The sequence below is a fragment of the Lathamus discolor genome, chromosome 6, assembly GCF_037157495.1.
Source record: "Lathamus discolor isolate bLatDis1 chromosome 6, bLatDis1.hap1, whole genome shotgun sequence".
Classification (NCBI taxonomy): domain Eukaryota; kingdom Metazoa; phylum Chordata; class Aves; order Psittaciformes; family Psittacidae; genus Lathamus; species Lathamus discolor.
Genome location: NC_088889.1, coordinates 21,121,000 through 21,146,814, shown reverse-complemented (window position 1 = coordinate 21,146,814; position 25,815 = coordinate 21,121,000). Strand labels below are relative to the sequence as shown.

The 25,815-nt window shown below is 44.1% G+C and overlaps 1 protein-coding gene across 11 annotated transcripts; it reads right to left on the bottom strand.

Moving 5' to 3' along the window:
* Positions 1-693: 693 nt before the first annotated feature.
* On the bottom strand, positions 694-25,815 carry ZBTB1 (zinc finger and BTB domain containing 1). 11 transcript variants are annotated; one of them, XM_065683210.1, is made up of 3 exons: positions 24,903-25,186; positions 13,449-15,188; positions 694-2,540 (listed from the first exon to the last, which is right to left on the bottom strand). In XM_065683210.1, the coding sequence occupies exons 2-3, from the start codon at positions 15,166-15,168 to the stop codon at positions 2,530-2,532; spliced, it is 1,731 nt and encodes a 576-aa protein (XP_065539282.1). In that variant the 5' UTR covers positions 15,169-15,188; positions 24,903-25,186; the 3' UTR covers positions 694-2,529. The 11 variants fall into 11 exon arrangements, with proteins under 11 accessions (XP_065539282.1, XP_065539280.1, XP_065539273.1 ...); XM_065683208.1 differs by having other exon boundaries at positions 13,277-15,188; positions 24,903-25,185; XM_065683201.1 differs by lacking the exons at positions 694-2,540; positions 24,903-25,186 and adding exons at positions 23,029-23,253; positions 24,591-24,788 and having other exon boundaries at positions 12,687-15,188.

The window sequence follows — 25,815 nt, the reverse complement described above, 5'->3', positions numbered from 1 at the left end:
AACTGGGTGGTCTTTAAGGTCCCTTCAACACAAACCATTGTATGCTTCTATGAAATTAAGCAATTGTTCCTGTACTTTCACAGCTAATGATTCCATCTAGCAGTTGTTTCTAGTTCCTATTAAGTAACATCTTATGTTTTCAGGTCTCATCTGCACCTTGCCAGGATTATTCTGAATTCCGATCTTACCTTATGGTATACTTGAAGTCAAACTCTACTTAGTCTTGTTTGAAGATACTAAAAGGATACTCTGCATGGTCCAGGGGGTGAATAAATGAAAACAGATCATTTTGTCTAGAACAGGTGTGAATGGGGTTAAACAACATACTGTAATTATTGGCAATAACTGTAAACTACAGTTATTGTAAGTCTTAAGGGAAATAGTGTACTGTAAACACAGGCAAAGACCAATACTTCATACTCAGAGATCAATATAATTTGATTAATTGCTCAGATTAACTTAAATGCTTAAAGAATGTTTAGAATAACTGAACTGTAGCAGCAGTAAAAATTTCTCTTTATTTTCTCATTCCTATGATTATGTTTTTTACTCATCTCAGTTTTCCTTGTCATTCTTAGCAGGTGAATGGGAAAAATGCAGGAGCAGATGAAACAGGTGGTAACCGGAACTTCACCCTGTTGTCAGGACTGTTATTAACTCAGGTATCAGGTGGAATTAAATGAAAATAATAAGCAGATTTGTAAGAATATTTTATTAGAGATACTGTATCAAAGCACAGAATAAGCTTTAAAGATGATGAAAACTAACCTGGAATGTCTTCAGCAATACTCTACATAGACTACAAATAATTGCTAAGTTACAGAACAGTCACAGCCTGTTCTAGATGTTCTACGCTTAGTATACTGTTGAAGGCCTGTCTTTAGGTGATGCTGTAAACATAATGCCCTTTTCTCCTCTGCTTCACGGTGGTCTTACTGTAAAGGTCCTTCCTGTTCTCTAGGGCAAGGACACCCCATTTTCTATTAGAGTTGCCAGCTATATTGTGCCTTCTCCCTGCAGAATCCCCAGTGGGATCTGGCTTTGCCCAGATAGTCACCATCTTCCCCTTTGCTCCAGCACAGCTACTTGGAAGAAGCATCAGCATTCCAGTATTGTACTGAAGGCTTTTAAAATGCCTACATTAATGTTCAAGGTGTTATGTGTTAATAGAGCTGATACTTTCAACATCTATATGCTGAAATGTTTGGGGCTGTGTAATTAGATTAAGCAACCACATTCAAAAATATCTGAACATCTTTTCTTGCATTTGTATAGCAACTTTATAAACTCAAAAAGAGTAAAGCAAGCACAGACACATGCCCTATACAAGCTGCAATACAGACAGTATTTTACACACTTCATAACAACAGTAATGAAAATTATGCCAATTATATATAAAATTATAGACAGACTCTTCTTGAGATAACAGTTATACTGAACAATGAAACATCCTTTTATAGTCATGAGTAGAATTAGTAAGATGCATAACTATAGCAGAATATAGATCAGCATGTTTAGTCTGCTTATGGATCTCAATCTGATCCATTGCTGTCTGGGGGAAACAAATATTTTTTTAATCCATGCTGGCCCTAAATTGAAACATTTACTGCCTTGGTTTTTTGGTTAGGGCTCCCCCCCCCCCCCCCCATTACTTTAGCTGTAAACATTATAAAAAATGCATAAAAATGCATAAAAAATGCTTAAATCTGAACATGAATGCCTGATTCTCTTCTTCAAGACAGGTTTTGCAAGGCTTAGCTCCAGAACAATGTGCACCCTGTGCCCTGTGAAGATGATTTCACATTTACTGATCTCCTTGTTGGTAAAAATTTTTCACCATTCTTGTAATAAGACCAGAGCACCATTTCTTTACTATCCACATACAAGCACTGTGCTTCATGGAAGGTCCGCTTCAGCTTGCAAATGATGATCGTGGCAGCAGGGGAATCAGGTCAGCTGGATCTTTCTCACCATCCTGCCCTTCCTCTGCTTTTAAGATTTTTCTTTTTCACCTCATACTTTTTTTTTTTCATTTCTTTTTTTTTAACACATGATAAGTTTAGCATTGTACATAAGTATATACTTCTAATGTTTGAACTAAAAAAATCTAAGCAGTTTTTGACAGAAACTCTAAGAAGCCTTATTTCAGAAAAGGAGTACTCCAACATGTGAATAGCAAATTCTGCAAACTCATTTCGTGCAGCCCTTAACACCTGGCATCTGCCTCTTTTGGCTGTCTGCTCCATGAAAGGAGTCTTCAGATCTGTTTTTAACAGGTGTAAATAATAGTCACAAGGAGGTAAGTTTTATCATACAGAGAGAAGTCCAACAGAACTTTTACTGCAAGTTCTAATTTGACTGTTTTGGTGCCTTTTGCGACTGCTGCAGTATGTCAAAAAAAGGAAAGGTGGTGCCAATTCAGATCTGGCACACGCAGTTCTGAGTTTTTATGAAATCTTTTGACGACCAGTTCTTCCTCATGTCTTCTCCAAACCTGGTTCTCTCAGTTGTTCAGAAGCTTAGAAGTCCCTATTTCACTACTGCCATGCAGAAAAGAAATGCAAAAAAAATATTAAAAGTCAGAAGCCCACACTCCAGTACTGTATTTGCTAGCATGATGTGGTCCCTCCCACCTCACTATGGTGTGGTTTTGCTCCAAATACCCATCCTTCAGTTCTATTCAGAGCACCTACCACAATCAGGAACTCTGTTTAAAAGCCATACAGTTAATTTCCTTAAGCCCCTACCCTAACAAAACATAATTTAACCTTCAACCTGTTTTGACCTTGTTTCAGAAGCTTTTGTTTGTTCTTTTCTCCTTTGCCTTCCATTTGCAAAACAGCTAAAGATTTGCTGAAGAAAAACTTCTCTTTACTATCCAGCAGTGGTTTATGACTTAGCTTAGTGGATACTCGAAAAATTGCATGACTGTTACTTCTCAGCCTGGATTTCTCATAGCTTAGAACCCCCCTTACTCTGGAGTACTTATTACTGCTTCATATTTGCCTCTGGGTTTTGGGTTGTGTTTGTTGTGTTTTGGTTTTTTTTTTGTTAAATGCAGATAAATGATATAAACATCTACAATTCCCATAAATCTCTTTTGACCAAACTAATTTATAACAAATATGAACAGCTCTGTATCTGACACGAACAGTCAAGAAATTAGAAACATGCGGATGTAACTTCTAAAGACAATCCCCAGCGTTTTTTTTGTTGGTGCACCAACTGCTTTCTCTGGATATATAAATTATGTTGTACAAATACGCAACTGTCCCGCTTCTGACTAACCTACACTTGCTGTGTCTATGTGCACTATGGCAGCCTGGACCAAGTAGCTGTGTCTACACTGCAGAGGAGGAAAAGCTTCAAAGCTGCACATAAGCCAGGTTTATCAGCTGTCTGCATTACTTACCTGCTAGAGCATCCTCAAGACCAGCTCAGGGCTAAATTTGCTGGCACACCTTTGAGAGGAAAGCCTTAGGAGCGGTGCTCCACACTTCAGCATGCATTATAACATACCCTGCGTGACATGTGGCCAGGCCCTCACGGCATATGCCAGGTCCACAACTGACTGTATATTTTATTTGCTCTCTGTATCATGTCACATACTTCATGGTAGGCAAAAAAGCAACCTGGGACAAATTACTTTTGTTTCGTGACAGGAGGGTGATGTGAACATGCAGGTCTTGGGCAAACTGCTAGCTTCAAAGTACTGCTAGTTCTGGCAGCAAGTTCGTGTGTCTACCTACTACTTTCTTCAAATCTCTGAGGGGAATTAATTGGGCTGATGCTGTTATCTCGAAGTAGCTTTTACCTGGCTAGCTCAAAGGTCAGGAAATGCCTTTTTTTTTTGTTTGTAAACTAACAAAGGAGAAAAAAAAAAAAAGGTATTCTAACTACAGTATGCATGTAAACATTACTTTTCCCCAGGCAAGATCAGTGTTTAACACTGCTATCAAGATGCCAGCCTGCATTTTACAAAGATCTCTGTCATTTGCAGATCATACATAGCTCACACGGCGTGACTTGAGCTTCTTGACACCACCACCCTCATATACACCAACTACGCTGTGTGGGACCACCTCTGAATGTGGGAAGGTAGGTTGCCTATGAATATTAAATAACATTTTTCCGATGAGACTGCAAAAATACTGTAAACCAGTGCCAGCTGTGGTGGTATAGTGTACATGCAGAACTGTGAACACCCAAGAACTGCTGGCACTGGTAACAGCTTTTAGCCCACAGTAAGATAGACTACAGGTAGAATGTTGTGCCCTCCTCCCAGACTCTAAAATCCTCTCGATACCCTGAAAACAGAAGCTGTTTAAGGAATGCACAGCTGCAAGAGGATCTGCTTCACTCTTCACACAGTAAACTCTGCTCAACTGTGGAAACGTTTAGCTTTTTAAATGGAAATATGCATGTTTCCAGTTATCCACCAGATGGAGCTCATACCTCCCCATCACACAAATCATGAACATCTGCAAAGTTAAAGCTCTTCAGAGATACTACAAAGGATGCAGTTTCTTTCACTCATAAAAGTCAGAGGAAGTCTGTGATTAGCTGTATGTTTACAAATAAAAGGAGGATCTGGAGACAGATCAAAGATAACTCTCCAGATCTGGCATGATACAAAGTTCCTGTACTAATAGCTTCTGCATCAGTTTGACTGTTACATTATGTGATTGATCTCATCATGTATTAATAATGCTTTTTTAATTCTTAGTGCATTTATTAGAAGTCTTAAGATTCAAACAGCTGAAAAAAAATTATAAAAAGAACATCCCACAGCTAACAAGATCTCCCAGGTTCCATTTAAGAGAAGCACCCGCTGGGTTCTTCCTTACCCTGCTTTCTGCAATGTAAAGGGTATCAAGAGGCAAAGATAAGCACAGTTCCAAAATCTGAAGAATTAAATACTTCAAGCTTAGCAAACAGGAGCAGTAGCACTTAAAGCCTGTTCTCTAATGATCTAAATAGCTCTGGTGGCCCAGTCATACCATACAGCTTTTTACTGAGCAGTCTATAGTTCATCCAGGATCTCAGTAACTTTGGCAGAGCCCCAGTGACTGGGGAGAAAAGCAGATCTGAAATAAAAGATTATGGTGTGTAAAATACACTGAGTTAATGTATATGTGTTTTAAGGGACATCTTTGTTTTGACTCTGGGTAACAAACCAACATAGCCTGTGAGGTCTGGAAGGCCACAGACTATTCCTACTTTCATAGTACTGCTCTGTTTGAAACTAGTATTTCTATTTGGGGTCTAAGCCACGCTGAGCTTGATCAAATAAACATTCTCCAAAGGAAACTGCTTTTGAACTGTTTAACTCTTTGCCCAGCAAACTGAAGTTGAAGGACCTATAATAATTACGGTAAGATTTTTTGTGTATTAAGCAGCTTATTTTTCAGTTTCTAAGTTACTTATCATCAGGATCTCTGTCTTTTCTGGCAGAACTGACCATGTTAGCCACAGCCTTTAAAATCTAAGTGAAACACAACGCTGTCTGAAAGCAGACTAGGTGGGGCTCATTCTTATACTTCAGGCATGCAGACTGTGCCAGTGTCATGTTTGGCAGCATATATAAGTGTATACAAATTATATTTAATCTACTTGATAGCAGAGCAGCCCAGAGATCCAAGCTCTCTCCTGGGCTGTGGGACATACTAGGACAATTTCTTCATCTGTTCTAAGGGATCCTACCCTGTATTTCCTCTATAATACTACTGTATCTGTCCTGAAAGAGGGATATTCTAGATTTCATCTCTTGTTTCCACTTTGTGTAAGTAGTTAAATGACCAATGGCCAGAAACCCAGACCTAAGTAGTTTGGCAGCTGGGGCTCTACCAGCAGGTACCAATAGGAACCCCATAGGCAGGGAGGAAACAGGCACTGTCTTTAGCATCCTGAATAAATGCTCTCATAATGACTTGTGTAAAAGGAAAGAGTGTAACTGATACCGGAAGTATCTGGTGTATCTATTGCCAAAACCAAAAGGAATCTGGTATTCAGCAAACTCCTTTTTTTTTTAGCCAGCATATCTGCATTTCCAACAAACTTTTATGGTCTTGGGGCTTTTGCCATGGAGAGAAGGACATTATATTATTTCTCCCATCCGTTTTCTGGGGAGTTAGAAGCTGAAGTCCCTCTGGTGACCATCCCCAATATAGTGGGATGATTATCTAAAAGAGGAGAGGGTAGATTATTATTGAGTTGTGTAGGTTCAATTGAACATGCGAGAACTATTGGAAAAGGCAAGTTCTTAGCTCTCGTCACTGCTTTAAAATAGGAAGAAAGCGCATCTTCCCATTTCAGAGTAACACAAGGCAAACAGAAGAGCCAGAAGGATGAAGTTTTTAAATAGCAGCTTTGTCATCAAGGGAGATGGGGGAGAAGATACGGGAGAAGACTGATTTTTACATCTTTCATGTTGGCAACGCTGCTGCTGCAGAGACAGTGGCAATTGCTGACACTGGTGGCACTTTCCCTTACAGACAGGTTGCGAAACCAAGGGCTTGCAGACAGTCCTGATTTCCAGTGGATGTCCCACAATGCACACAGCCTCCAACAGCTGTCTTCTCATTCCCTATCAGGAGTCTTGGGATGTCTACAAAACCACAGATGTACTGAGATCATCTCTGATTTGCAACCAAAAAAAACCTACACCCCAAAATCTCCAACTGATGCAAATCACAGCTGAGTTTGAGTGAAAACAACAGCAACACTAGGATTTCACCAGAGAGGGAAGTTCTTGAACAGCTCTGGAAGAGCTAATTATTTTTTTTTCTCCCATAAGAAATGCTAGATGCTGCATTGTTCTTGTGGTTGTAGCTGCAGGAAGATTTACCATGGTTTTATTATGCCAGAAGGCCCAGAACAGGATTAAAACTTTTCTGTTTTCTTGCAAGAGAAAAGATACTGACCACTTCTGAAATTCTAGGTTCTTGGGGTAAGGTGTGCCACGGTAGCTATGCAAAACCACTTAGTCAAAATCTGACCTTGGACTATCTGCCTATTTCTCATCTCATAATTCTGTTCCCTGAAATATATTAATACAAAACTTTAAAAACATATTTTCAACTACATATATATACGGACTATGCACGAATTACTGAAAATAGTTTCTCTAAAAGCATGAGGCACGTCACTGTTTTCCTTGTTAACTTAAAACCCAAACCAGAACAAAAAAACAAAACTACAAGACATTTGAGGGCAAAAATGACCCAAAGAAAAATCTGGTAGCATTTCTCTTGTAAAGTTGTCACTGGTCATTCAAGTACATGACAAGGAACATGGGCTGTTTGTCTCAGGGCTGAATATTTATAGTCATGATGAACTGACTCTTGAGTCATGAGCTCTGTGGCACTGTACCAAATTAAGATTTGTCTTTCTGCATGAAAAAAAATAAATAAATAGAATCACAATTAATTCCAGCATTGTAGAAGTGACTAGAAGTAGCAGAAGACACTTAATTTATAAAACATGTCCTTGGCATCTCCCCCCTTCAAAATCTCAACCTAGTAACACATCTTGAGACTACACTGCACAGCAATATTTTAGGAGTTTTTTGGAAGTTGAAAGAAAACACAGAAAACTGAGAACTACAGAAAAGTCAGCTTTTACAAACATGTTCCTAATTTCTAGCCTTCAACAGATTTTTACGAAGTGAAATTAGAGATGTTTTGTCCTGTAGGTCTGTGACAAGCATCAAACCAGCTGAGAATTAGGGAAATCAAAGTATTTGATTTTCAACCCTTTCAGATTAGAAATCTCTTAGAAGTCAGAAGCAGGCACATGTGGATGTAACAGATAGTGCCAGCATCTCCTTAAGGAATTGTCCTGAGTGTTCAATATTAGTTCAGAAAGGAGATGACTGCCCCTCTTATTGCAAGACCCAGCGAAGTGCATGTTGTGAGTGGCAAGGGAGGAAAGCAGGGGTCCAGCTGCCAAGCATGTGAGCAGCACAGCTGCATCTGGGCCCACAGCTGGAGGGCACAAAGACCAGAGGAAGGTGGGAGCCAGTCCTGGTGTTCGGCTGGACAAGGGGCCCAGCTCATTCCTGGCCTTAGGCCAGGCCAACTACAAGAACCCAGTAGCGTGGAATGCCACATAGTCTGTTTCAAGAAAGGTTAAGAAAGCTCCAGACCATATTTGAGGGATGAACTGAACACAGGAGGGTATCCAGTTCTTGTAAAGAGGGCAGATAGCATAGTTGTGTCTCATTTGTACGTAAGAGGCTGGGCTGCCTTTTTACCTTATCAGGAAATAGGAGATGAATGTAAGAGTTCAGCTTCCACAAGGATGCTTGGGGAAGACAGAGACCAAGTTAAGCTCAGGATGTACTTTGAGTGCTGGCACAGCTGGTTTAAGCAAACGAGCCCTCTCCCCACTCTCCCCTCAAGTCACCCCTTCTATTGTGCTAGCACTAAATCTGACATAGAGCCGGAGAGGAAAGCACAGCGGGGAACTTGTCCATTGTTTGATTCAGTTCATTGTGAAGCTACCTAAATATGTGCTTTTGACAATGGAGAGGGTGGCACACAAGGGCTATGAGAGCTGAAACGAGGTGGGGAAGGAGTAAGGAGCTACCAGGGCTCAAGGTGGCACTGCCTTGAGGAGCAAACTTAACATCCTCACCAGCGGCTGAGATACTCGTGATACTTTAGCACTAGTAAGTTAAAATACAATAGTGTAGTTACTTTTATAACAATGTATTTTTAATATATTGGGCAGTACATTTCCTGTCTAGCGCTTTGAATAAAAAGTATGCTGAACTTTTCTCCATTAACCTGTTAAATAGAAAAGTCTCCTAATAAAAGCATAAATTTGTAGAATTCTGATATTCTAATCTATTCAAATCAAAATTTCTCCACAGACCTGTTGGCTACAAGTATCATACACAAATGGAAGTACTCTTTGAACTCAAAAGTTGCCAATAAGCATTTACAAATACATGTAAACATTTCCTCTGAAACTGAAAAAGAAGTGTAACAGCATTTGTGGCATTCTGAAGCTCATCGCAGGTCTTCATGAATTCCCTCTTCTTAACTTTCAGTAAACCCTGAAAGCTAAGAGCTAGGCTGGCTATTTACAAATGATTTTCAGGGTTGCAGCCCACACCACTGCCAGAGTTAGGAGAACAACAGAACATAGAGAGGTCCTCCAAAAAGAATAGATCACTTAAAAACGTAAGTCAGAACATCCAGCTGGTATTTCTGGCTGTGCCTTGTGCAGCGTGGTATGCTTAAACCTCCACTCTCAAAGATCAAGTGCTTTGACACTCTTAACAGACCACGTAGTGTAGTAAGGAGACGCAAAGGAACTATGCTATGATGATATAGTACAAATTTGTTAGAGGAAACAGAAGTCTAAATGAAGTATTGTTTGCTGCCCTTCACTATCTTTCAAGTAACAGTAACATTTCTAAGATATCATAACTGCAATTGTTTTGTTGGTGTTTTTTTTTCTTCCAGGTCTGCTTTTGCTCTGTCTGTACAGCAACCAATGCTGGAACTAGATGATCTTGAGGTCCTTTCCAACCCTAACTATTCTATGATTCTATCATGATAGGAGTGCTGAAACACAGTCATTTCACTCTCCTGCAGATGTCCCATTCTGGGGAGAACACCCCTGTCGTCAAGAGTGAGCAGCCTCAGACTGCCTCAGCACCCACCCCTTTCCCCCTTCACAACAGCCAAATTCCTTCTGTAACTCCGGGCCTTTTCTTCAATAGTCCCATGCTGTTCCCCCCCCATACTTTTACACCTCACCATAAACACTCTCCCCGTCTGTTTGCAAGCCAGGCTATCCTCTTTATGCCTTAGTACCTTTGATTTGCTCTCCTATATTCCCCGTGATAATTTTTCAAGCTACTTTCTGCTTTTTTTCTGCTTACATACAAGTAGATCCACTCTTAAGCTCCCTGAAGTGCAATTTATGCCCTTTTTGAGCCCTACCATGGACATGCATACACGTGAACTCCAAGGCACTCTGTTTTGTTTCACAAGAACAGGAAAAACAGTAATTCAAGTTCATTTAGAAAGGTTTAACAAACTTTCTTTTGAAAGGCTACTACAACACAACTTATAATTGAAAACAAAGGTATTCAGGGGTGTTTATAAAGTTAGTACACATAAATACCATCATTCCCAGTTCATCCATTTAACTTCTGTAGTTGTCGGGTCTACTTACACTGGGAAGTCACTTTTTTCTGAAACGTTTTTGAGTCAAGTTCAGGCTAATACACTGTAAACAAGGGCTCCTGACCCTGAGCAGGAGTATCCATAAATCACCTTTAGCCCTTCACTGTATTGAGGAACAATCTTTTAGTTCGCAGAGGTCAACTCCTCCTTTTAAATGAAGTCTTTAATTCAGTCTTTGCTGCGCCACCACAGCCCTTCCCCAGCATAGGAGCTGGCTGTACTTGGTGTGCAATTTGAGTGTGCAGTAGTGAGCTAATCACCGGGGCTGACAGCTCCCCCAGCCAGGCTGAGTCATTCTCACTCTGGTCTACAGGACGTTTCATCTGTTCCTTCAACTGCCCCCTCCATGCCACCTTTGGGATTTGCTTCCCATTGCACAGCTCTAATCCTGCCCCTCCAGACTTTGCCACTCCATCCCACTCAGGATCTCCTCTCCCACTCAGCCTTCCCACTCTCCAAGTGCCACAAGAACCTTCTGCCAACTCCCCCAGCACCTCCCAGTTTTCCCTCACTTTCCTTGGCAGCATTTCCCAATCCAGACATAGCTGGTACCATAAGGGATAACATGCATGTCAGAGAACTGTCATGTGAGGTGTATTAGCCCCCTCTGAACTCTTCCGCTACAGCACTTGATTAACTAGTTCATCTTTAAGATGATCATTATATTTAACTATTTTGTCTTTTTAAGATCTTACAGTCACCTTAACACTGATTCCAGTGCTAAAAAGAATTAAAATACCCATCCTGCTTATGTGATCTCTTACACACTGAGTTTTAGTCCGGGTTGGGATGGGGAACGTGGAATAAATTCTGAGGGTGCAGCTCTGAATTAATTGAAATGTTGCAGTACATTCATGTCCATAGTCTTTTTGGCCCCAGGATTATTCAGGACTTGGTTGACTTCATCATCATACAAGAAAACGCAGGACTGAGCAGTTAGGGCAAAACTAGCTAAAGGCCTGAACTGCACCTGAAGCAGTCACAGCCCAGGGAGCCAGCTGCTGGCACAGGACTGAGATCTGGCAGCAGGGTCCTTTCTCCATCAGTGCAGAAACAAACACATCTACCAACCAAGAGAAATTCAAATGCATGTTTAGAACTGAATAAATGCAAGGTGACTTATACCGATTTAAATAGTTACAGTGGAGACTCTGAACTGTATTAATTTCTCTAACAAGCCTAACATTACAGCTCAATACCCATCGTAATCTCCCGCATAATCCCCAAGAAACAACAAGGGATCAAAACTCAACTCTGACAGTGACAAGCACATGAAAGCCCTGGACTAGACTCAAAGCCCTGGCTCCTATTCTCAACCCCACCACTGGCATGTGAGGTGACAGAATAGAGTATTTCAGTTGGAAGGGACCTATAACAATCATCTAGTCCAACTGCCTTAATTGGTGATCTAAATTGCTTTCCTCCCTCTCTAGGAAATAGCATTACTGACCTCTCTGATAAAGTAAAATCTGCTGGGAGAAAGTACTGCAAGGTTTTATTTTTTAATAGTTTTCTCCACCATTACATATCAGGATCCTGTCCTCCCCCCATTAAAAATCACACACTTAACAAACATTGAGACAGCTGGTGCCTAAGAGTCAAAGCCAGTCATTCTCTCAAAGGCCAAACTGCCTCACTGAACTGATGTCAGCTGGTACTTAGTAGGATTTTTAAATTCAATTAAGAGACAACCTACACAGATGAGGGCTATACTAGAATCAGAAAGGAATCTTAAAAGGCATAAAATGTCTTTACATTTATTAAGCAAACTCTGCAGTCTTGTTATATTCCTGTTGAAAACCAGAACATTCAGAACGTATCATGAAAACACGAAACAAAAAGACTAAGGTTCACATGAGCCACACTCCCCCTTCCCCTCCCCGCCCAAGCAATGGGACTATCTTCACGCCCATCCATCCCACTTTTAACTTCACAACACAAGCAGCAAGGCACCATTTACAGCTAGGCTGAAAAAGAGAGTCTTCAATGCATATTGCCATTCTGCATTCCTAGCAATTCACCACAGCCACTCTTCCCTTGTATAGTAGGATAAGCAGGTTATATATACCCACACAGGTACAGATAGTAAAAGAAATGCCAACATCACTTGTACAGTTCTGCTAGGACTTCAAGTCTTGAAAACGACCACTCTGCTGGGAACTCCTCGGGTATCCCAACAGGCATTAACTCCCTTTCCCTTTGCATACACCAATTCAAATCTCCAAGGTTTAACTGAGCCTACGTGCTCTCACTCCTGGGATGCACCTTCCAGCAAAGCCAAGAAGCAGAGGACCAGGACAGCCAGCTCTGCCCTTACAGACAGAGAGCAAAGGATTATTTCTTAGCATCTTTTTGTCATTTTGAAAATGAATTTGGGGATTAAGAACAATTACAATTATGCTCTTGCACATTAATGGCTGTGATCTAAAATTTGCACATGAAGAAACAACACATGGAAATATTAAAGCACTCATCTTACGGAAATGGATCCGAGAACTGTTTAATAGCAGTCAGTGAAGGGGTAACATTGTGCTTTTAATCTACAGTTTAAAAATAATGATTTGTATATCTACTTAGTAAAACAATAAAATTAAGAACAGAAACTTATATTAGGAAACAGTGAAAATGTAATAATTAAACACATGATGCTTTTCAAAGCTATATACTTAATGAGCCTAAATAGACGCCTATGGTTAGGAGGGTCTTAAAAAAAATAATATAAAAAGAGACCTATTTTCTTTTTTTTTTTTTTTTTTTTTCTGTACTATACTGTATGCCTTGCTTTGGTGTTCTCTCTGCTGCCAACTTAATGCTTTAACAGTATTTACGCTTATGTTCTTTTCAAATGCTTGGCATTATAGTGAGATCTCATATCTTTCCTCAAATTAAATTTTGCTCCACATACTCCACATGTATACAGATGAACATCCATGTGCTGCTCCAGTTGCTCATTATTTGGGAATATCTGAAAGCAGACCTGGCATATAGTCTCTCCAGCTGATAAGTGAGATATCATATGCCGTACATGGTCATGTTTTCGGAAGTTTCCTTGATCACAAATGGAACAGACATACCTGGCCATGCCTTTGTGCATATCATTGTGGAGCCGCAACTGGCGCTCTCTTAAGAACTGCTTCCCACATGTCTGACAAACAAACTGTTTTTCCTTGGTATGAACGGTATAGTGTTCCCGCAAGTGGCAACGCTGATAAAATCCTTTCCCACAAAGATTGCAGAAATGCTTACGTCTGTGATCCCTCTCGTTCTCTTCCATCATGGAGTTCTTGAACAGATCTTGCTCCAGGCAGTTTGACATATGTTCAACCGCAAGGTTTTCAGTTTCAAAACGCTGACCGCAATTAGGGCATCGGAAAGGACAGGCTGAATGCTTGTATAATTGTTTTTTTTGAAGGCTGTTCATTGGGAAGTGACTGTCCCTGAAGTCCTCCAGCATCTCTGCAAACATCATGTCCCTTATTTCCGACTGCTCTTCAGGGTTTTCTTCTAAGTCCATTTTCTCCTCAGAATTTCTGATACCATTCATGGTCAGATCCTGGGGTTCTCCACACGTCTGCGCATGATCTTGTAACTGCTTGCCTTTGACCAGTATTTGACCACACTTGCCACAAGCACATATATTTTCTATGTGTTTGGATAAATAATGAGAGGACAAATCTTCCTCGGTGATCGTTAACCCACAAAGTTCACAGGGAGCATTCTCCACGTCTTCCTGAACTGAAGGAGCCTTCCTGTTAAGGTGGCGTGGACTTTTCAAGCACTTTCTTTCATCCTCATCCATGGATAAACGGGGTTTTAACGTCCTCCGAGCACTTCTCTTCTCTCTCATCTCTTCCTCAACATAATACCTGTAAAGCGGCTCTTCCTGTTCATCATCTAGGTCATCATTGTCAGAGGACTCATTGCAGTCTTTATCTGTCACCTTAATAATATTAAAATCCTTCAGTTCATCAGCAGGATTGTCCTCTGGTTCCATCTTGATAACAATCCTCTTCCTCTCAGAGGCTCTACTTCCTTCTTCACCTGATGTCTCGGAGGCAACTGTGCTGCTTTTTCTGCTCGTGACGTTTGACACAGGAGACGAAGAATCGTCCGCTGCTTGGCTCGAGTCCCCCTTGTATTTTTCTGTTTGCGTGGAGATAACTTTAGAAGTAGAGTCCTTTTCATTAAAGTCGATTTTTTCAGTACTGTAGTACCTGGCACTTTGGTAGGAATGCCTGTTAGTGCACGTTAACACATGCTCATCCAGTAGCTTTTCACAGCTAAAACTAAACCCGCAGCTGTCGCAGGTGAAGCTTCTTCCAAAGCGGCGTGAGTGGGACACACGCTCTTTTGTGTGAGAGAATTTGGACGTGGTGCTTTTTTTGCAGACATCAAACAGTTGTTCGGGGAAGCTGCTTAGTTGCAAAGCTTCCTCATCAGGCTCTTTGTTATGGGATGTATTTACTGTTGAACTTGGCGGCTCCATGCCCCACCTGTTTGCTTCGCTGCCATTTCTGCCAAGCGTGTCTTCATACATTCTCACGCCAAATATCATTTTGCTATTCTGGGTGCTAGAAGCAGAAGATGAACATTTTAAACCAGATGAGTCTGTATCCTGTATATCTTCTAGACATTCAGGTACATTATATAACTGTAAATAGTTCATGGCCACTTTAAACTGCTCAAAATTGGTGGGAGCTGTCATAATTTTTCCTAAATACATGAACTGTAAAATAAGATCAAAGCATTCAGCGCTAATCTTCATGTTGCTTAGATTCAGCTGGGCTGTAGTGTGTTGATGGTTCATAAAAAACATCCTAAAATAGGAGCTGCACGCAGCAAGGACTGCTTTGTGTGCTTGAAAATAAATATCATCGATAGCAATACAGCAGTCGCACAGAAAGCCCCACTCTCTTTGGTTGTTTAGCTGCTGAAGGACATAGTTGCTGTGGCTGGTTCTTGCCATCTTGTACTTCAATTATAGCCCTGCATAAAGAAGAAGACATCTTTTAGATCACGAGCACAAAAACAAAACCTACTTAAACGGAGGGGGGAACTGCCATCTTTTTCCTCTCTAGGTCCTCCTATTCTCACACTGGTTTTGGTTCAGCTTCCTGTCTGGAGATCTTCACTGGTAGCTACTTACAAATATTGATGCCAGTGAAAACACCTGTAACTCCACGCTCTCACCACTAGACTTACGAGACTAGTAAACTAATAAACATCACCACTGCACATGTCAATCAGAGCAACACTGCTAAAATATAAATTAGCAAATACATCTCAAAGTCCTGCAGCCATGATTTTCAGATATGAATTCTGAATGCAGAACTTCAAAAACTTCACAGGGCAGACTTCTGTAAGATGGCCTAAAGACAACACCTACACAAGGTAAGCTGACTCTCAAAAAGTAAGCTTACCTTGTGAGGTAAATAACCACTCTTCAGTCTCATCTTCCATTTTTCACCCATCAGTCCAATGGGCATATGATACAACATATAGAACACATAGTTCGTAACCAGTCTTTCCCTCCCCATTAAAGGAACCTGAGAAGAATCATCAGCCGAGCATCCACACAAGCTGCATCCACACAAGCTGCATCCACGAGCTTTTGCTCTTTGGGGCAGCTCAGGGACAGTTTCAACCTTATCTGCAAAGCATCTTGCAAACCAGGAACTGCAAACTCAAAGGCATTCTCAGAAGTGGAGGGCAGTCCAGCTGTGGTGGCACGTCCCACGTACAAGCCCGCTGCAGATGGTGACCAGGCTAGCTGCGTGACAACCACACAGACTGCACAGAGGCAGGAAGTGGTGCATGCTGTGCCTCCAACTGCTTTTAAAACCACTCGTTCAGAGTACTGTAATATAACCAAAACACGTAGATGGGAGACCAGACAAAGGAAAACTTCACAACGGAGAACTGCGAAAGCTAGCAAAGCAGAGGTGAGGCCATGGTGAAATGAAGCCTTGACAAAGACTAGAGGGAAAGGCCTATGAGTGCTGACGGTTGCTGTAGGTGAAAGGGCTAATTTGTCCTCAAGAGAAAAGAGGAAAATACTGATTTATGTTAACAAAAACATCCAGAAGAAATGTATTATACAGAGAAGGTGTGCATGTGATTTACAGAAGATAAACTTCAAGCGCAGTTACTTACTTTGGAAAACCTTCACCTGCATACATAATTATACTAACTGCACAGGGAGGGAGGAGAGAACCCAAAAGAGAGTATGAACAATGCCCTAACTGAAATGAAAAACCTAAAGCAGTAATGAGCATTCTTAACATTTTGCAAGGTTATTGCAAAGAATGCAAACTGTAAGAGATCTGTACAAATAATGTATAGGCTAGCAAACAGCATACATTAAATGGCATTTGATAACTCAATATTTTCAACTGTCCAAAATTTAAACAAAATACACACACAAATGCTCCCTATTCTTTTTCCCCTAACAGCTTACATCTCCTAGAGGCTGAGAAACAGGTGGAGAAATTAAATTCCAAAACTAGTACTGAATTTGCAAGTCATAGGTGTTGACTGGCTTGTTTAGTAGCAAACCTAATGTTAAGTCACCATTCTTCATTCCATGAAGGACTGCCATGGAAGAAACATGCTCAGGCTCTCAAGACAAGAACATTCTCATCCCACTTGGTAATATACCCTGCTGACTACTCATATAGCACTACCTACGGATCACCATCAGCACAAGACCTTGTCTGGCAACAGGAGCCTTATGACTTGGGTTGAACTACAGTGAGACAATGAGCATCTGCATGGCAGCTGTGCTCCTCTGCTCTCAACCCAATCCTCTCAACACCCAGAACTCAGGGCAAGCACCCTGCCAATAATAATTCTCTGACCAGTTTGGCCCAATGGTGGTCCCTGCAGAAATATAACTCACGGCATGGAATGAATGTAATGGCTTTCTTAATGACTTGCACAAGGGTGGCTTTCAAAGTAGGATAACCTCTGAAACAACTTCACACCTTTTCTACAGAAACTGATTATAGTCTAAGTCACTGGGCATATTTGGGTGTTTCTGTGAAACCCAGCAAAGCTCTCAACACCAAGTAATAATAAAAGTGCACTTAGTATTCTTCCAAGTGCTTTTTTTGGATTTGAGGTAATTCATTAGATGCTTACATGCAACTCAGTATACTGTATCAAGTGTTAAGAGCAGCAGCTGCATAATGACAAAGAATTGACTTTAACTTCCACATTATAAGAGTGAAAACCAAAAGTGAAAAGATGCAGTCTAAGGCACCACAGGCCTCTTGGGATGAACTGCCATCAAGACAAGCAAAGGCTCAGGGCAGCTCGTTTTAATCTCCTCATCCTCATAAAGTGGCAAATTTTATACAGGTTTTTTTTTTGCCCTACACTGAAAGTACTCCATCACATCCTCCAACAGCAAAACAGCAGTACAAGCAGCAAGGCTGGACCAAAAAGAAGGTCACAAACTATGTGCACACACTTGCATTTCCAAATGGTGGGAAGGATCTGGCAGCTACTGGAGTGACAGTATGCAAACTCATCAGAATTTATGACGTTTCCTCCTTCTTTGAAAAAGGTGAAATATATTCTCCTTTTGGCAGGGGAACTCTTGCAGAGCCTTCAGCACAAGTCCCAGTATGCAAGAACGAGCCACTGGCAATGCCCACCTCCAGCCACTGCTCTGGAAAAAGCCAGCTGGAGCATGAGGTCACGTGGCCAGGATAGCAAGGTGCTCAGATACCCAGGCTCTCCTGCAGTAGTACTACACATAGGTATTAAAATAGAGAGTGTTTGAAGTTATTTATGTTAATGAAAGCATTGGCATCCTCCCTCTGGATGCTGTATTAACCTGCTGGATGTAACTATATACTTACAGCTGCCAACACTTCCCACTATGACAGCCTGTGTTGGGCTATTTAAAACTTCAACATATTTCAATCAGCAAAGGCAAAACTTCCCCTTGGAATTGTCTGCTTTGGACTGATCCGTTCTTTTTTTTTTCCTTCACAGAAAATTTCAGCCAAAATGGGTCCAAAAATGACGCTAGGAAAAAGCTTTCATCTATTATTTCATTATTTCTTTTTCTTTTAAAAAAGTTTCTTTTCCAAAATCTTTGAAGAGAGACTTCATAGTGCTACAACTTGGCTACATTGTCACGGTATAAAAATCTGCCTGAATCTGGCCAAGCTATAAGCTTGACAGGAAGAAGACAGAAATTATCAGTTTGTTCACACTTAAGACTTTTGTTAGTTACTAAAGTTTCAGCTTACAGCCTCACTGAGAACATTTAACCCTCTTGCAGCTCCTCTGTACATAGGGGCCTGCCCGAGCCACCCCACCCATGAGGAAACCCTCCTTTTGTGCAGAGCTCTGCCATGGGTTTAAACTCCAAAAGGGTAGATACAAACTATATACAAGGAATAAAGATTTTATTATGAGGGTGGTGAAACACTGGCACACGTTTTCCAGAGAGGTGGTAGATGCCTCATCCCTCACAGGCTAGGCTGGATGGAGCTCTGAGCAACCTCATCTAGTTCAAGATGTCCTGCTCATTGCAGGGAGGTTGGATTAAATGGCCTTTAAAGGCTCATGCAAACCCAAACCACTCCATGATTCTATGTGTCACCTCCACAAAGTCACAGCAGGGCTTGCTGGAGATTGCTCTGTACCACAACTCACTGATGGGTTTTAGCATCCCTCCTGGTAGCTGGATGGAGAATCATAGAATGGTTTGGGTTGGAAAGGACCTTAAAATAATCTTGCTCCTACACCCTGCCACGGGCAGGGACACCTTCCACTAGAACAGGTTGCTCAAGGCTCCTTCCAACCAGGCCTTAAACACTGCCAGGGATGGAGCATTCACAACTTCCTTGCGCAGCCTGTTCCAGTGCCTCACCACCCTCACAGTAAAGAACTTCCTCCTTATACCTAACCTGAACTTCCTCTGTTTTATTTTAAACCCACCACCCCTTGTCATTTCACTACAGTCCCTGACAAGAAGTCCCTCCCTAGCATCCCTATAGGCCCCCTTCAGATACTGGAAGGCTGCTATGAGGTCTCCACGCAGCCTTCTCCTCTCCAGGCTGAACAGCCCCAACTTCCTCAGCCTGTCTTCATACGGGAGGTGCTCCAGTCCCCTGATCATCCTCGTGGCCCTCCTCTGGACTTGTTCCAACAGTTCCATGTCCTTATGTTGCAGGCCCAGAGCTGAGTGCAGTACTCCAGGTGGAGCCTCAGCACAGCAGAGTAGAGGCGTTGGATCACCTCCTTCGCCCTGCTGGCCACGCTCCTCCTGACGCAGCCAAGGACATAAAAAGCTCCACAATGAGACATGGCCTGCTCCTGCAACTACTCTGTCCCATTCCTCCCAGCCGGGTTCCGGCCCAGCTGCGCTGCTGCAAGGTGGGAGCTCACCCCACAGGCAAGAAGATGCATGGTTCTGGGTGACGAGAGCCAGGCCCAGAAGAGGACTTGGTGAAAATGCAGGGAGATTGGGAAATGTAAGAATGTGAGGGAAAGCCTGTGTTAATGGAGAAAGCAGGGAGAGGCCCGCTGGGCCTCTGAGCAGAGTGCTGAGCTGAAAGGGGACTGCTCATTCGGCACCGCACTCAGAGATGTGAAGCAAATGAGAGTGGAGGACAAAAAGGAGACTCTCACAGCAATGAACACTGCCTTGGAGAAGAGCATCCCATCACCATCATTGCCAGAACAGGTCATTTCAGCCTTTTTTTTTACAGTTGCCTGGCTTGCATTTTTTGGATGTCCAGTTTACTCACACAGTGAAACATTATTGACATCAACTGAGGCCAATGGGAGCTATCATCTGTATGTATTAATCACTGAGTATCTTGGAAAATTTAAGATTTACACGGGCAAATTTGTCAATCCAAAATTTGCAAGTATTTTTGACCTTCTCTTCTATTTCAAAAACAGGAGAGAGGCCAGCCACTTGCCCAGTGGATAGCACACTGACTTTGTGAAGCACCTGAATACTGTAGGCACAAACAGCCCACATCCACAAGGAACACGAGTAACTCCACCTTCAGCCGTGATCGATTTGTGCATTGAATACAGCAATGGGCCACAGTGTAAGCAACAGTGAACACTGCAAAGATGTTCTGAAAAAATCGGCTAGAAAAGCATCTGAAATGAAAAGTGAAGATATTTGAGTCAGGTGTGATTACTCTGATTTTCAAATTTAAAGTCTCTACAGGCATTTTATTTTCCTAATACATGTTTATTTTTCACACTGACACGCTCTGATTCAAGCTGTCTGTCTGCCACCAGGTATTTTCTTCTGAGTAAGTTCTCAGATACTACTGCTAGTCAGATGTTACCATGAACACGGTTATATGCACTATTACACTAACCAAACATGCTGTTTAGAAGTCTGCTAACAAGAAAGAACAGGTATTTACTACAGCCCCATGTGGGTTGCTTTTTTTTCATTTCCTCACACTCAAATTTTTCTGAGATGTTTTAAAACTAAATAAGCAAAAAAGTACTAAAGCAAAGAACTGGTAAAGTTCTTTTGCTAACTTTGCTGTCTTTAAAAAAGACATACCACAAGGTTCAGAACTTAGGAGTCTTTTGGCTCCTAAAATTAGTAAGTGGTTTTCAAAACCCAGCATTTCCACTGCTGAGCCAGCAAAACAGAGCACTTACATGCTCAGTTACTGGCTGCTTTTCTTTGGAAACCAAGAGCAGGCTGGACAAAAGTATAATACATGAGTGGAGAATTTGGTGCTAATAGAAAATAAGACTGGAAAACCTCAAGAAAACAACGCCCAGTTATCCAAAGACACAAGCACACAGGCACCAGAAAGCAAATTCCCCACTCCAGTCTGATACCGTATATCCCACGTGGCACGGGTTCCAAAGAACTCTCCTCCCTAAAGAGTTAATTTGCCTTTGTGGGTCAGATCCACCACAGAGCCTGGGTTCCTAAACAACAGCACCCAGATGCTCAAGAGGAAACTGTACGCAACATGTCTGAATTCTCCATGTGAAGCCTGGAAAGCTTAGGTGTTCAGCTAGTGCACTGACCATGGAGCTGTTGGCAGGCTCCAAGTTTAACTGGACATACTTAACAGGAAGCCACCGTGTACTGCGTAGTCTAAGAAGGCGCCTCAGTTTACACTAATGTTGCAGAAACAGCAAAGACCTTGGGGCCAGGTGACCACCTCAACAGCAGGAATGGGCAAGACGCAGTTTGCACTGCAAGCGTAGCCTTGATCATGAATTAAAACAATTATGGGAATTCCATGTAATGCAAGGGAAAATCTAATTAAGCTCCATTATTCAGGCTACAAAGGACTGAATGTATAATTTATCCTCCTCCCATAGCCCTTCCAATCAGCTGCCTTCAAGTGTGCTAGTTGTGAAGCCATTTCCAATGAAGTAGATACTCATCTTCAGACACATCCTGATGGCTGAATTAACCCATTTTAAACAGACTTGTGGCCAACGTATAGAAACAAGTTTCAGCTGACACTCACGCTACTGAACTGGGGAAAGGTAAGATGCTCCAAAGCCCTGAACCACGAGCTGTGGATCCCCAACTCAACAGGCAGTTCTCAGCTTATTCAGCATCCATGTCCACAAATGAGAAAGGGCTGTCAAAATTTAGCAAGTTATTAATTAAAAAATTTAGCCAAAGTTTAGCAAGTTTCTCAGTTGCTAATTGAGAATTAAGATGTATTGCATGCTCTTAGGTAAGAACACTCCTCTAAAGAAAAGGAATAAGGTGTCAGAAAACCACTGGTGAATAAATTAAGAAAATAAAAGAGTTTGCACTAAAGCCTCATCTCAAAAAACTTCAGATCTATGGAGTACAAGTACCAGAGAGAGCTTGCACAGCCTTTTAAACTAACTTGCTAGCCACAGAGTATTACTCTAGAAAGTCACAGTTATCTTTTATCTGACACCTTTACAGTCGTAAAAAGCTGTCAGGCAACAAGGTAATAATATGTTTAAAAGAAACAATTAGTGGGGAAAGAATTATGACACCCCATTTATGCCTCATAGCAGAAAGACAAGCCTTTTCCATGCTCTTTCAAGAGCTTTCAAGAGGCATCTTGGTGGTCACTCTTGTGACCCTCAAATGAAGATACGTGTACCTTCCAGGAAAGCATCCCTGGTTACATACAAGTTGCACTTTGGCATAACAACTTGCTGGATGCATATGAATGAAGCACAGTAACTTGTGATACACAGGTCCAGCTACATATTTCTGGTCTTAAATGCTTCACATTTTACCTGCAGCACATAAAAAAGATAAAGCCACTAAAGTACTCCATCCAATGAAACAACTTTAATATGGGGGGAAAAAAGCAACAGCCAGCTAAGAGAGAGTTTTGCAGTGGCACAGCATGCATGAAGAAAAAATTACAAGACAAATCTGAGGATATAGATGGTCTTCATGCAGATTATGTCAGCTATTGTGCGCACAAGCTGGGTCTACAGCAGAACTCTCCACGTGGTGGTGTATACTGCGCCCAAGCAGAGGGCGGGCAGGATAACCCAACCACTGGGAACCACTGGTCAAACTGAAAAATGCACACATGGCTTCTCACGCTACATGTGTGCGAGGTCTGGAAGGACTCTAGTGAGAGGTCCAGCTGTAACAACTAAGGGAAAGGACACTGGAATTTTTATCAGGAAACTTCCATTATCTCAATTCTGAACAGCTATTTTGTTTCCTCACAGATGGTAAGTAACTACTAAGGTTTTGTGCATCCTGGACTTTCAGGGCTCTCCAGTCAGCAACAGTGGAAATCTGTGAAAGAAGCAATTAACACATTCAAGTAAGAAAGCATCTAAAAACTGAAATCACCGGTTGGTATGAGCACTCAATGTAATTGCTGCAAATTCCTGTGCCAGTGACAACACCAGTTGAGCATGATGAAGACAAGACTTGTGCAAGCAGAGCTGAAGCATCTGTGATCTTATTCCACACAAAATGTTCCGGCTACAAGGAGGAAGGGGCTTCTATTACTTCTCGCAGCTTCCCACGCCGCACCAACCCATGTCTTCGTTACCAACATCCTCCTGCAGCAGTCTGTGAACACACACACACTCCTGGTGCCTGTTGGTTCACTGCTACCTCGAACAGCAGCAGAGTGCAACTAATACGACTTGTTCCTCCTCAGGTTTTCTGGCTAGCCACCGAAAAATCTCTCTTGTCAACTTGGTGTGCTGCTGCTAAGAAAATCTCTGCCAGCGCTGCAACCGTTCGTGTTTGGCCAGTTTTCCCCACGGCCAGATGGTCTTAACACCTCTCCCCCGCTCACCATGAAAGCTTAAGTTGTAATTTGGCAAAAATGAGAAGCCCGCATGCCCCCTGCTCATGGCTGCTGTGTGGGTTTTTCCAAGAGCTGTAATGAGGAATGTTAAACAAACACCTTTAATTAAAGGAATGTTTGTTTAATGTAATTAAATGCCTAAGGAACACCACACTGTTGCAGCCCCGGATAGATCTGCAGTATGTGCTTGCAATACTCTAGTGCAAGGAAAATAATGCAAGCAAATGACATAAGCTGGCAGTAAATACCAAATATTACACAGCATCCAACCCATGCTATCAATTTACCAATGCCTACGTGTCAAAAGAAACCAGCACTCATCTACCAGCTGACAAATAGGCCTAACTTGAGAGTCTCAGTTACAAAAAATCCTGAAAAATGGAAAAGAATAAAACCCTGGGCCCAAACCCACAACGTTTTCAGTCCCCTCTGCTCCTTCTGCTACCTTTCTGTCCTTTGGGGGACGAGACTTGCGACACTGCTCCCAGAGCAACACAAGGCTTGTTTTTATGTGACAAAACTATTCCCTTTCCTTTCCAGCCGCCTCCAAGGCGATCCTGGGCACTGCCAGCCCCGAGTGAAACCCAAGTCTGCTGCCTGGCAGGGTGGAGCATTCCCTCCAGGCTGCAGCTCCACTCGGTTCTTCGTTCAACTCCTGCAACTCGCTCGAAGTTTTGTTTTGTTTTCGGAACAGAGGGAGCAGGGCCCGGACCCGCTGGGCTGTGCCGGGGGGACAGGGCTCGCCGGCGATAACGGCCCCGGGGATGTTTAACGTGACTCCCAGCCCGCAGCGAGCAGGGCAGCGCCGTGCCCTTCCTGGCCCCGCGCCTCCGCACCTCCCTAGGCCGCTTCTCGTTTCTCGGCGCGGCTCCCCGCCGACAGCCCCGGCATCCCCCCGCCCGCTTCCGCCGGGCCCCGCCGCCGGGAGCCGCGCCCGCGCCCCCTTCCTCCCGCCGCCACTCCGCAGGTGGAGCGCACCCGCCCGGCTGCGCGCAACGCGGGACAACCGCGCCGGAGCCGCCGCCGCGGCGCCGCCACCGCTCGGCCCCCGCGCAGCCCGGGCGGCGCCGTGCTGCACCGCGCCGTACCATACCGTGCCGCGCCGCTCCGTGCCGCGCCGTACCGCGCCGTGCCGCGCCGTGGCAGGCCGCCTGGCGCAAGGTCACGGCGGCGGCCGCTCGCCAGGGACCGGCCGCTGCTGGAAAGCCCCTACCTGGCAGCGCCGCTCCCCCCGCGCCACTATGGCGGGCCATGCCGGGCCATGCCGCGGCCGGCGCCGCTCGGCACTTCCCACCTCCCGCCGCCGGCGGAGCTGCGGCCGCCGCGCCGCCTCCCGCCTCCCCCCTCCCCAGCGCCCGGCGGCAGCCCCCAGACACGGCGCGGAGGGGCGCGCAGCCCCGCTTACCCGCTGCGCGGGGAAGCGGCCGCCGCCGAAGGGGAACTGCCCGCGCCGCTCCCGCCGCCGCCGCTGCTGCTGCTGCTGCCGCCGCGGCTGCAACAAAGGACTTCCGCCCCGCCGCGCCTGCTGCTGCCGCAGCGCCGGCTCCGCCGCGACCGCACGGAGCCGGACCCCTCCCCTCGGCGGCCGGCGGCTCCCGGCCCCGCCGCTGCCAGCGCTGCTGCGCCGCCGCCAATGCCCGGGCCCGGCGGGCGGCTCCCTGCCGCGCTCCCCTCTCCTCCCATGCCGCCGGGGAGGCGGCGGGGCCGGCGCGGCGCGGCGCGGCCCGGGCTAGCGCTGGCGGCGCCCCCTCCCCATGTGCTGCAAGCCCGGCCCTCCGCCGCCTCTCCCCCCTCCCTCGGCCGCCGGAGCCATTCGGGGAGACCTGGAGCGGGGCATCATCTGCCGGCGGGCGCCCGGCCGGGACCCTCACTGCCGGGCGGTCCCGACCCGCTCCCGGGTGGGAGCCCGCCCCCTCCCCGCGCACCGGGGCTCGCCTCACGGGGAGGGGAGTTCTCTCCCCTTCTCAAGCCAGCCCCGACTGGCGGTAGCGGGGAAGTCTCGGTTACCCACGTGGACGTCCAACGTCGCAGGCCTCCTGCGCTACAGCTTCGTTGCAAGTTGCAAGAAAATCAACTGCAAGGTGCATGAGTTTCCTTTCTGCTGCAGTTTTCACTTGTATCACTGCCTTCCCTCGTCGAGTTCTAAAGTGATGCAGGGAGCACAGGGGCTGGCATGATCCCTGCCACACATCCCCAGGACAGCACTTTTGAGTTTTTTTCCATCTTTCTAGGTGCTTTCCCAGGCCCTCTTCCCATCACTCTCCAGACCTCTCTTGTCTAACAGCATCCAGCTCCTCTGATACTGGCTCGTGTGAGCA

What these genes read in the sequence shown, in the direction of transcription:
- ZBTB1 (XM_065683205.1), bottom strand. Translation starts at nt 15,168, where the DNA reads ATGGCAAGAACCAGCCACAGCAACTATGTCCTTCAGCAGCTAAACAAC.